Source organism: Diabrotica undecimpunctata, chromosome 9 (assembly GCF_040954645.1).
Source record: "Diabrotica undecimpunctata isolate CICGRU chromosome 9, icDiaUnde3, whole genome shotgun sequence".
Taxonomy (NCBI): domain Eukaryota; kingdom Metazoa; phylum Arthropoda; class Insecta; order Coleoptera; family Chrysomelidae; genus Diabrotica; species Diabrotica undecimpunctata.
In genome coordinates, this window is record NC_092811.1 from 90,264,529 (window position 1) to 90,276,990 (window position 12,462).

At 30.9% G+C, this 12,462-nt stretch overlaps 2 protein-coding genes across 2 annotated transcripts in view; one reads left to right on the forward strand and one right to left on the reverse strand.

Annotated features, from left to right (window-relative positions):
* LOC140450273 (WD repeat-containing protein CG11141) overlaps window positions 1–9,118 on the reverse strand; it is an 85,288-nt gene extending 76,170 nt beyond the window's left edge. The window contains exon 1 of the mRNA XM_072543799.1: window positions 8,807–9,118. Within this exon, the coding sequence (XP_072399900.1) occupies window positions 8,807–9,031 (225 nt within the window). The 5' untranslated portion in view covers window positions 9,032–9,118. The remainder of the gene's footprint in view (window positions 1–8,806) is intronic.
* A 284-nt stretch (window positions 9,119–9,402) lies between these two features.
* On the forward strand, window positions 9,403–10,549 carry wuho (tRNA (guanine-N(7)-)-methyltransferase non-catalytic subunit wuho). The gene has a single exon (XM_072543071.1). The coding sequence runs from the start codon at window positions 9,459–9,461 to the stop codon at window positions 10,512–10,514; it is 1,056 nt and encodes a 351-aa protein (XP_072399172.1). The 5' UTR covers window positions 9,403–9,458; the 3' UTR covers window positions 10,515–10,549.
* The last annotated feature ends 1,913 nt before the right edge of the window (window positions 10,550–12,462 follow it).

The window sequence follows — 12,462 nt, forward strand, 5'->3', positions numbered from 1 at the left end:
TAAAGTGTGACAAATTTTGTAAATTATAAAAGTCGTAGTATTTAAATTCTTTACATTTGTATGGTTCTATACATACTTTATTATCATCAACCTTGATATTTTTGCATAGAGTCAACTTCCATATAGGAATATCCAGACTCTAAAAATTTCTGTTCAATAATATTTAAATGGTCTATGTTTTAAACAGCCCATAATATTAAGGCTGCAATATGCTAATTACGATTCTGTCCTCCGCAGGTATCAGAAAATAAACTCATTTCACTTACATATTCTGGAACACATTTTGATAAGTAGTGGAGTATAAATGCTTCCTATTTCAGAACTTCCTCGTCTATCGTTAATTTCTGACCAGGCAAAACAGTAAGCTGCATTTGGTAATGCGGCTTCATATACACAAAAATTTTAGACGCATAATTTTCGAGAATAATATGGTTGTCCAGTCAATCCACTTGGAATCTGTAGTACAAACTGTAGATCGAAAGTAATTGAAACAAAATCCTGTTGTTCATTAGATCTTTTCTTATCATTTTATTTTTCAAGATTACATACTTCTTTTCTATTCTGATGTTCTCTGTAACTGTCTTCTAAATCCGATTTGTCAGTTGGATTAGCCCTATCATATTTATTACAAACTAAACATTGATCTTTTTTAGGAACAAAAAAGCTTAAATTATAGTTGTTAGAAAATATTCTTCGATATGTAATTTCGCTAACACCTTCCAGTTTCTTCTGCTCACAGTCATTTATATAAAGTTGGTACATTTTTCTTATACTTAAATTTTTGTCTAAAAATCTACGCTTTGAACTTTGGCGAATATAATGTGGGCCCATGGTTGGAAAAGACTCAATATGAACCTTCACGATTTTTCGGGTTTTACTGCTTGTTTTATTTGGCGGTGTATGCTTGCCTCTTTTATCGGTATCTGCATAACAGCCTAGAATATTAGTTTTTCTTACAACATCTTGTATTAACGAGGCTGATATACAAAGTGTCTTACAAAAAAATTTCTCACGTACCTGTATGCCTTGACCATTCAAAGAAAAGTAACACTTTTTGGAAAATGCACGTGGTTTTTTAAACTTCGACGAACTGCAACGACTTTCTTTGGTGGCTCCGTTTTAATACCTGCAATAAGAAAATGTTTCTGGCCTATATATTCTATCTTTCAATAATCACTAGATAGTCTGTGTCTGTAATCTTCGCTGAAATAACTGGCACATTTATAGAAGCACTCTGAACAATTAACTGGTTTTGGCAATTTTGCTGGTCTATTCTTTTTTTTATCTCATAAGGCAAATCCTCAGCACGCCTCCTTTGTGCGACATTTATTACCCAATCTTTGAAGTTAGCTTTTCTCCAACGTTTTAGTGGACGTACGTCTTTCCATACTTTGTCAAGAAGTAGATTTAATATCCAACTAGCTATTTCAGTTGACACTAAATTGTTCGTGGGTGCACCTATTTCAGTATCTTTTTTCTCATCATTTAGGTTATCAAGGACAGCTGTGTGTAATTCATATAGACTTCCTAGAGAGAGCGATCCCTCTTCACTTGGCTGATATGTGGGGTCTACATCTGAAAAATTACTATCAAAAATGGATTCCATCATTGAGACTATATTGTTCTGAGAAACATCAAGAATTGAACTGCTGTCTTCAGTTATTCTGTCTGTGTATGTGTTATAAGATCATTTGTGGTTTTAGCTTAGTAATCATTTCTAAATTTTAACTCAACCCGTTTCCAGGTAGAATGAAGTAAGTGTACTTAAAGGTTTTTACTAGTCGATATGAAAGAGAAATTTTAATAAATCATACACGTAAAATGTATTAAAGACACTTATCACCTTTTTACTGAATATGGTATGCAGTAGTAGAAATATATTGTTGTCCGGCATAATAATATATGTGGGCTTACTTTGTTTTACATGCAACAGAACTTTGATTTTATGGCAGTAAGCAGCGATATATTGTTTTATTTGAAAATAAAAAGTTGGTTAGGTGTAACTTTAAAAAGTTAGTTAGGTGTAACTTATTTGTTTATTACACAAATTATCTGCTGAATGGTAAGTCGTATCATTTATTGGGTTTTACCTGTATGTAGAGCGGAAAAAGTTGAGAATTTTGGTATAACTAACTATATTATATTGGTGATGCAAAACTCATATTGTAGACCGTTAAATAATATTTTAGCACATCAGAAAAATATTTTTAAAAACATGTAAGTGTCCCAATCAAGGAGAATGTTCCTTGAATTGGACGCGTATATCCCTTGGTTGGGACATTTTCAATTAAATGGGACAAGTCCAACACAATCGAGAATTTTATATTTCTAAATTTAAATCAAACGCAAAAAATACAAAGGCTATATATAGGGGGATAAGATGGAAAAATCTGCACTCGCCTGTTTTTTATTTGGGGTTGGGTACTTGAAAGTACATATTTAGAACATCCTTTAGCCAAATTTTTAGCTCACTGGGGCCCCTATCGTAAAAATGTGTTTTTTCGAAAAAATAATTTTCCTGCGAGATCCTTTGCTTTAAAGTCTGACAAAATTCACAAATATAAATTTGAATGCCCAAAAACCCTCTGATTTTTCACATATATTTTTAATTAAAATTGAGAACAGGAAAAAATATTTGAATTTAAAAAAAAAAATTGTAGGTCATGTAGGTTAATTTTGGCAATCTTCTAAATAATTATTTTTCGTGTATTTTTTTCGTTCTTTTGAATGGCTGGGTTAGATTTTTCATTTTTGCTCCGGAAATGTCAAGAATTAAAAAACCCATTTTTTAAAAAAAATTTTCCCATGTTTTAAGCACATAACCTCATTTAAATGTGACAAATAACGATTTTTGTTTCTCTCCCACTTTATTCGAGTAGTGATTATCATTTAAATGTTTTCATGTCCATAAACAATCTGATTTTTTTCAGATTTTTTGGATCAAAATTGAGCTCACGAAAAATATTTGAATTTATCAAAGAATTTTTAGTTTATGTAGATAATTGTTGGCAAACTTCTAAATAATTATTTTTAATGTACTTTCTTCCATCCTTTTAAAACACGTGGTTACATTTGGCATTTTCTCTTCGTAACATCCTTAAAATTAAAAAAAAACATTTTATGGTATTTCCCATGTTTTTAGCACAACTCAACTGCATGTTGATAAATATAGATTTTTATCATTTTTTCGTTATTTTTAATAGCGGGATAAATAATTGGGCAGAAGGTAAGTCCTGGTAGTATGAATCGTCAAGTGATAGAGTCGTGAGATGGATGATTATGCAATGTGTACATCATTAAAAGTACAAAATTAATTCTGCTATTTTGACCACCGTAACAGTCTGACCGCAGAACCAAGTTTTTATGTGATCTTTTATGTACTTCCTTAAACAGGATCCGACCTCTTGTGCTCCTCTCCCAGCTTTATGTTCACTTTAAAGTACGGTAAATAAAATATTGACTTTTTATTATTAGGAAGGTTTTACCACTTTCCATCTGGTTTGGAATCTTTTTAATATATCAAGTTTAATATTATAAAACTATTAAACAAATAATAGAAGATTCTCTAATCTGCTGTTTAACTGTTATGGCGCCAATGTGGGTTTATACATGATTGAGTGTTTATTGCAAAATAAACTTGAAATAGCTGACTGTGCATTAAATAGTTTTTAGCTTGATTAGCTTGAATGGAGGGTTAAACGTTTTTTGCGTGATTGCAAGTTGAATATTCATAGATTGTGGGTTAAAATTTCAACTGTATTACTCTTTTAAATACTGATGTGATTTAAATAATTTTTGGCATAATTTAAATAACAATAAAATCTATCATGTGATTAGAATAACTTAATTTTTAATGTTTTGTGGCTTAACTGCTTTTTGCAGTAAGAATTAGGTGTTGATGGCATAGAGAAAAAGGAAATGCCAAATTAAAAATTTCTTAGTCATATAATTATATCACATACAGGGCTTCTTCAGGGAAAAAAGGGCCTTTCTTGCAAAAATAATTTCAAATAATGGATAAATGGATAATAGTTTCGCACTTAATGGTTTTAAGCAAATATTTCTGCGATTTGCGTTGCAATGGGGAATAACAGCCAATATACTATTTCTTTTACATCAAATATTTGTACAGTGTTTGAAGGTCATTTAACTGAAGTTCTGAAAAATTTTATAACAGATATTGTATTTCGGCACTTTTATACTAAAATCGCCAATTCTTCGCCACATTCAAAGAATACTGTAAACTTTTGGGTACAATTTCCCAACTTTCCTAGTAGGTGGCGCTTAACCAGTTAATTAGTCCAACATGATATTCACGCGTGCAATGGTGTAATGGCGGTGCTTATGAAGATTTTTTTAGAGTCAAACCTCAAAAAGTATTTTTACAACCATATTAACATATTTCGTTTCACGCATAACTTTAGTGAGGGGTAAGGTTACCTTTTACTATAAATACTTTATACCTTTAGCAAAGATTTTAAGTAATAACCGGTGTTTTGGGTTTCAAGATTAAAGAAAGAATAAGAAGTTTTCAAATTGGCGACTGTTTTCTTGAGTGGGGCAGTTTTATATATAGTTGACTCAATATTGTCATCCTTGTTTTCAACCTTATTTTCTGTGTTCTCATTAAATCGCGCATTTAGCTCTAGTAAAAAGTCACTATCACTAAAATGATCGGAGCAGTCAAGATCACTATCGATTTCTGTTCACATTTCCACTTCTGACTCGCTATTTTGGTTATTCTCTTTGGGTGTGGGTTTAAAAATAAATATGTAATTTACTATTGCCCTTACTAAAATTTGCTTAGGGACAGTTTTGTATAGAAAATTTCCAAATAGCAGAAAAACACCCATACATCTAAATATAAACATACATCAACAAATACATGTTTGGCAATTAACATGAATATCTAGAATTCTCCGCACAAGAATGCTACGTTGTTACGTTTTTTCTACTTTACTATACTGCATGGAAGCGTGGACAATAAAACAGTGTGAAATCAAAAAATTAAACTCCTTTGAGATGTGGTGCTACAGGAGAATCCACAGAATATCGTGGACTAAAAAAGTAACTAATATAGAGGTGTTACAAAGAATGAAGAAAGAATGTGAAGTCATAAAAACTGTTAAAATTATAAAGATTAAATATCTGGGTCATATAATGAGGGGCGCGAAGTACGTATTACTTAGGTTAATTATGCAAGGGAAGATACAAGGGAAGAGAAACCCAGGACGATCCAAAATATCCTGGCTAAGAAATTTAAGAGAGTGGTTCGGTTGCAGCTCATTAGAATTATTCAGAAGCACGGCCAATAAAATTAAAATAGCGATGATGATTTCTAACCTTCGATAGGAGAAGGAACCCGAAGAAGAAGATCTAGCATATATGGAGCTTTATTCAAAAACATAACTAAAAAAAAAATGGATCCCTAATATATTTATTGTGTCTCTTAAAAATGTCTTAAAGCCCTTGCATTATCTGTGGATTTATTATTGTGAGCCAAAGATGGGTAGTGTTTCACCTGAGCTAAGAAGAATAATAATAAGAGATTTATTGTTGAAAAAGGTTCAAACCTATAAATGGTCTTTGTTCTGTCGAACTACTACCAATAAACCCTCCGGTGTCCACGCAGCGGCACTCCGTGCCGCAATTTTAATATTTTAATAATTTTCACCAATATTCTTTCGTATACGCTACTGTCTATTTAGATATGTGCACGTGACTATATTTAAAATATTACCCTCTGATGTCGCATTTCCTAAAGTGTTGTATCAGTTTGATATTGACCATTGAAGTGGTAGTTGTTCAATAGTGGCATTCCGTACCGCAGCATAGCTTGTCATGTAAGTAACATTTGTTCATGCAGTTTTTTAGCACTTAAATTAATTGATGTACTTTTTGTCATTTTAGGGGTACAAAAAGGCCAATTGAGTATTTGACAGATATTGAGTTTCAAGAGATTGCGGAAAATCTGTGTGATTTTGACAAAGATATTGCTGATTTTAGTGATTCAGGTGGAGAACAAGAAATTATTGAAAATGATAATTACGACAGCAAATCAGAACTATCTGGTAGCGATGATAACGATGATATATGTCTGTTACAAGATCCAGACGATGGTGATTATCAATTTTACATGGGCAAGGATGAAGAAACAATTTGGAAAAGTACCTCAACAGCTTATGGCAATAAAACCAGAGCAAAAAATATTATGAAAGTATTTCCTGCACCAAAAGGTAATGCAAAAAACGCATTGAATCCATTAGATTTGTTTCTTTTATTTATAACTTCAGCTATGATTGACAGTATTGTTACTTGCACTAATATATATATATATATATATATATATATATATATATATATATATATATATATATATATATATATATATATATATATATATATATGTATATATATATATCAACAACTGAAGAGCAAGTAATATATCTTACCAGAGAGACAGAAATTGAAAATTAACCTCTCGTAATAAAATAAAAGCTTTGTTTGGAATCTTATTTATTCTTGTAGTAAACAAAGGAAATCATGTAAACGTTCAAGAAATATGGGCAAAGGACGGAACCGGCATGATACGGGCCACAAAAAGGGTTACAAAAGGGATATGGTTACAAAAGATTCCTTTTTCTCCTTCGTGCTCTTTGTTTCCATGATGTTGGGACACGAAAAGATCGTGAACAAAATGATAAATTAGCTGCTATTAGAAGTATATACACAGACTTTCTGAAGATCTGTATAAGTAATTACTGTTTGGGGAAATATGTTATTATAGACGAAATGTTTCACCTTTTTAAAGGTCAATATTTGTACAATATATGCCCCAAAAATCAGCCAAATATGGCATAAAACTCTATGCACTTTGCGATAGCATGTCTTACTATACTTGGAATTTTAAAATATATTGTGGAATACAAAGAGATGGACCATACAAGTGTTCAAATAAACCATTCGATATAGTATGGCGTTTAGTTTTTCCCATAAAAAACTCCAAAAGAAATATAACTATGGATAATTATTATACTAGTTATCCTTTAGCTGATTATCTCATGCAAAATAGCCTAAAAGTGTTTGGCACGTTGAAGAAAAACAAAAAAGAACTTCCTCCCCAATTTCTCCCGAATAAACTACGAGCTATTGGATCTTCAATATTCGAGTTCAAAGATAATATGTCCCTAGTTTTCATATGTTCCTAAAATAAATAAAGCTGTAGTATTGCTCTCTACCATGATCGATACAGACGAAATAGACGAAGATACAGGAAAACCAGTAAGGATTTTAGAATACAATAAAACAAAAAGTGGTGTCGATACGGTTGATGAAAAATGTGCTTCCTACATGACACAAAGGATTACCAGGAAATGGCCATTAGTAGTGGTTTTTCACATACTATATTTAGCTGGAATAAATTCCGAAGTTATTTATACATGCACTAAGCCAAATATGTCGCCACAAAGAAGGAGAAAATTTTTCCTTGAATTAGGTTTCTCCCTGATAAGGTATCATTTAAAAGACAGTGAAGATTCTAACACTTCCAAAAGATGTAAGAGAATTTCTGCTACCTTTTTAAATTGCCAAAGAACCCGCCAGCACAGTAAACCAAAGTCGAAGTGGACTGTGCCATATATGCAGTGCACATAAAAACAATAAAACAAATGTTTCCTGTGAAAACAATTCAGTGAAATATGTTTGTATCCTTCAATGGAGGAAGACTAATTTAATTATTTTGTATTTAGATATTTTTCTTCTGGGATCTTTTGTGAGAATATTTTTTATTGTAAACATTTTCTTTGTTTTGATATTTTTGTAAGACTGACTATTTATTTTTATATTTTGCGCCTGAGTTGTTACATTATGTTAAAGTCATACAATAAATTGCTAAAAATAACGCTTTTCTTTTTTTGCATCGTTTACAAATTTTTTTAACAAAGTTTTGATAATTTTTAACTTTTAATACCATTTTTTTCTATGTGCGGCATTAAGTACCGCAGTGTGTCTGCTCATATAACTTAAAGAGATGTGGCTGCCGGAGAGTTAATATAAATATTTGTGTACTAGTAACATTCATTTTAATAAAAATATCTATTGAATCAAATGTGTTTAATTATTATTACCATTTATATTGGGCACATAAATAAGTTTAATTTGAAGATAGCAATCTTAATAAGAACAACATTTTGTTATTGACATAAAGCTGGAAGATCTTACTTGAAAAGTTATCTGTTTGAATATTTATTTTGACATTGGAAAAACCAGAAATCATTTAAGTTATTAATATTGGTACAGAGATAATTAAATGAAGTATTTTGAATTGAAAAACTGCAAGAATGTTCTTTTGAAACTAAAAATTGATGCATTTCAGTAGTTTTGTTCCTAAAGTTGATAAGATGATTATTTCATTTCATTTGCATCATACTGTTAAATATTTATTCTATTATGATTTTTTTAACACTGAGTACAACATATGATTACACAATTTCAATAAAAATATTTTTTCTAACTTGTACTTATTATTTTTTATACATCTTTTGAAATACCTACATATTTATTTTCTAAATTGGAGGCATTAAGTTTTTCCAATATTTTAGTTGTAATTAACAAATATTTATTATAAAATCAGTAAATAAGTATATGTATTTGGATATATCCTTGAACAAAAAATATGGTACACTCATCAATATAATAATTTCTGAAGTTAAATACGCACTTCCACAAAGATATTTCCAAAATTTAATAAAACGTAATAAAGAAATACTTTTAAATTCCATAAATTGTTATATTATTTTCAACTTACTTCACATCTCAGTCTCTGCATATCTTTTTTGTTTCTATCGAACCAGTAAACAATTCCCGAATTTGTTCCAAGAGCTATAAATTCAGGTAAAACATCAATACAAGTTAGTTTAATTTCTTGGTAAAATATGCCATTTTGGTGTTTTGTTGGTAATTTAGCAAACAATTCAGTTAAAGGTGCCCATTCCCGTAATGTTTGGCGTATAGCGTTCGGATATAACGCCATTGTATACACTTACAGGCAATATAAATAATCATTTAAGAATTATAAACAAATTTTAATTATTTCACACATTTGTCAAAATATTTGACTTTGACAACACACGTACATTTAAATTCAATTACAAGAAGTTAGCAATATATTCTTCTCTTTTAATAATAATTTATTTCTCAAATAGGTCGAAACAAATAACACTGTATATAATAATAATACTATAATAAGAATTGATAACTAAATTAGATAGTCTGATATTTCCAATTAAACAAATACCAATGTAGTCTACCATCTAATACAAATAAAGTTCAATATTATGTCATTTAATATTTTGTTAAAATTTTATTACCTGGTAATATACCGCAAAAAAGAAGAGATTTAAATTTATTTTAGGTTATGTTAAGAATAAACTCGTGTAAATATTTATTTTATTTTCATAATGGTTTTATTAAAGAAAACTGATGTTGATTTGTTTATTGCTAATTCTAACAATATTATTCGATCTAATTTAAACAATTACACGGATGTCCAAGTGACCATTCCTTATGATGTTAAAAATATAGCTTCCCTAGAATTTTCAGCTTCTCAAGAGTATATTTTAGTATCAACGGAAAATAAACAAATTGTTATATACGACAAGAACTTTAAAGTGATTAAACAATTTGTAGTTAATCGTTCTCCAAGTAAAGCATGTTTTACACCTTCAAATGATGTAGTAGTAGCTGATAAAACTGGTGATGTGTATTTATACAAACTACAGGATGAAGACAACAAACCAGTGCTGCTGTTAGGGCATTTAAGTGTTGTTTTGGATATTATTATTAGTAAATGTGGGAAATATATAATTACTAGTGATAGAGATGAAAAAATCAGGGTGTCCCATTTTCCAAATTGCTATAATATAGTCAGTTATTGTTTAGGACACACTGAGTTTGTTACAAAGATTGACATTATTGGTAATATATTAGTGTCAGCTTCTGGAGATGGTACAATAAGGTTTTGGGACTTCATGAAAGGAAAGCAGTTGGCTCTGATAGATACAAATTCATATATTGAAGAAGACAATTTGTTGCAAAAATTTTGTGAGGAAATGAATAAAGAAAAGGTTGAAATTATTGCTCTTCCTGTTACTGATATGCAGTTACATCTTGATAAAAATTTATATATAGCTGTGTCAATTTATAAATATGATTGTATACAATTGTATTCAGTAGACTTATCAAATTTTAATTCATCACTTGTTACAACTATAAAAGTGTTATCACCTTCTAGCTTTTGTTTTGAAAATAATTTATTTGTTTTAAGTGATAGGCTTTCCAAATATACTTTAGTTGATAATAATTTTGTTGAGAGTATTGAACCTTTATTTGATGAACTATATCAAAAGTATAAAAGTTTATTACAATTTGCTGATAGTAATGCTGTGGCAGTTCTTTATAAAAGAAAATATGACAATGTTCAAGAATATTTAGAAAGAAAAAAGCAAAGGTTATGATAATAAAATGTTTTATAATCTTTTTGTGTTTATTATTGTTCCCCATTATCATATAAACAGCCATAAGCTATAGTTTTGTTGGTTATCATTGAAATTATAAAACTGATTAGAGCTTCCACAAGAAGCATGCTTGTTATGGTAGTAGTCTATTTTGTTTGAAAATACATTTCCAAATTAAAATGTATCATGTTTTACTGTATTTCATTATTTATTCTAATAAAAAAGCCCTCTACACATGTTTGACAAGTTCTCAATAACCCAATAAAAGGTTTAACAATGTCATAATCACCCTGATCAATATTTGGTTTGTTGAGTTTCAAATTACTAGTCATTCATTATGTTTGATTTATGGGTATAAGCCATGGATTACCAAGTGCTGATTTGGACGAAAGGACTTGCAAGGGGTACATGATAATTAGAAAAGAAATTGGTTGTGTGAATTCTGGTGTATGTTTCCTCGAATTTGATTGACTTTTTCCAAACTTAAGCAGTAGGGGTATGAGTTATGGAAGAGGTTTAATTTATCCATGTCTTTCTTACCTTGTTTTAATATAGAGCTGTCTTTGACTCTGAACTCTGAGCTTTTTTGTAATTTAAAAGGTTTTCATTGTTACTTTTTCAGTGATCCTTGTTTAGGGTGATTTTTTATTCTTTGGTAGCAATTGAATGTCATTTGTTCCACTACAACACTGCATTATAACACCATTTTGACCTCACAATCTCCTCAGATGCAAGAGCTGAATACAAAATCAAACAGGAAGGACCAATAAATGTCTCTTGATCTTCAGCCTCTACATCTGAGGAGTCTGGCATCATAATGCAGTGTTGTTTACCAATTCAGAAACAAAGATTAACAAACCATGCTCCTATGACATGAAAAATTATCTAGCTACTAAGTGGAATGTATCTTTTTTCTATGAAATTCGTCTGTTCTACACTGATTGTACATGATCAATTGGCTTATTATATGTCTTCTTATTGTGTGATACCTAATTTTTCAGACAGTTCTGCATATGCCTGTGTTGTGTATAATTAAATGTACCTACACAAATATATGGAACCTAAAGATTAATGTTGACACCATATCTAAGTGTAATAAAGAGATTAAGACTTAGTGATTTCCCAGAGCTTTCAAAGCGCCAACTTTGCCAATACTTTTTGATTTCATAGTGGGTATCAAACTCTCATCATTTAGCATCAAGGCAGATATGCTCACCTCTGAGCTACCTAGGCCACTTTATTGTACATTTCCACTAACTATTATACAAGTTCTCGGGACTTAGGCAGATCTGCTTTATACAGTCATCATCACGTAACGCTACAACCCTGAGTGGGTCTTGGCTGACTGTACAACTTTTTTCCAATTTGTTCGGTCTTCCATCAACCTAGGGTCAAATGGAATGTTCATTTTCCGGAGATCTGCTTGGATGTTATCTCTCCATCACATTCTGGGACGTCCGAGTGGTCTTTTGCCTGTGGGAATCTCCTCCCATACCAGTTTTACAAGTCTCTCGTTATGCAGTCTGTGCACGTGGCCTGCCCATCTTAGTCGCTGTGATTTAATTTCTTGGACAATATCGGCGTCATTGTAGAGTGCTTTTAATTCGATATTGGTTCTGATCTTATACTGGTTTGTGGTGAGGTCCGAAAATTTTTCTAAGTATTTTTCATTCAAAGCGTCTGAGTTTTTCTTCGTTTGCTTTGGTCATGGTCCACGTTTCGCATCCGTATGTTATTACAGGTCTGACGATGGATTTATAGATTTTTATCTTTGAACTTCTTGTAAGATTTTTTGATTTTACGAGCTTATCCAGTGCGAATAGACAGCGGTTTGCAGATTGGATTCTGTCTTTTATTTCTTCAGTAACATCGTTGTCAGCTGTGATTACGGCCCCCAGATACTTAAAACGTTGTACTCTTTCGAAATTAAAGGTGTTGACCGTCACAT

Excerpts from the sequence above, each read along its gene's own strand:
- wuho (XM_072543071.1), top strand. The coding sequence starts at position 9,459 with ATGGTTTTATTAAAGAAAACTGATGTTGATTTGTTTATTGCTAATTCT.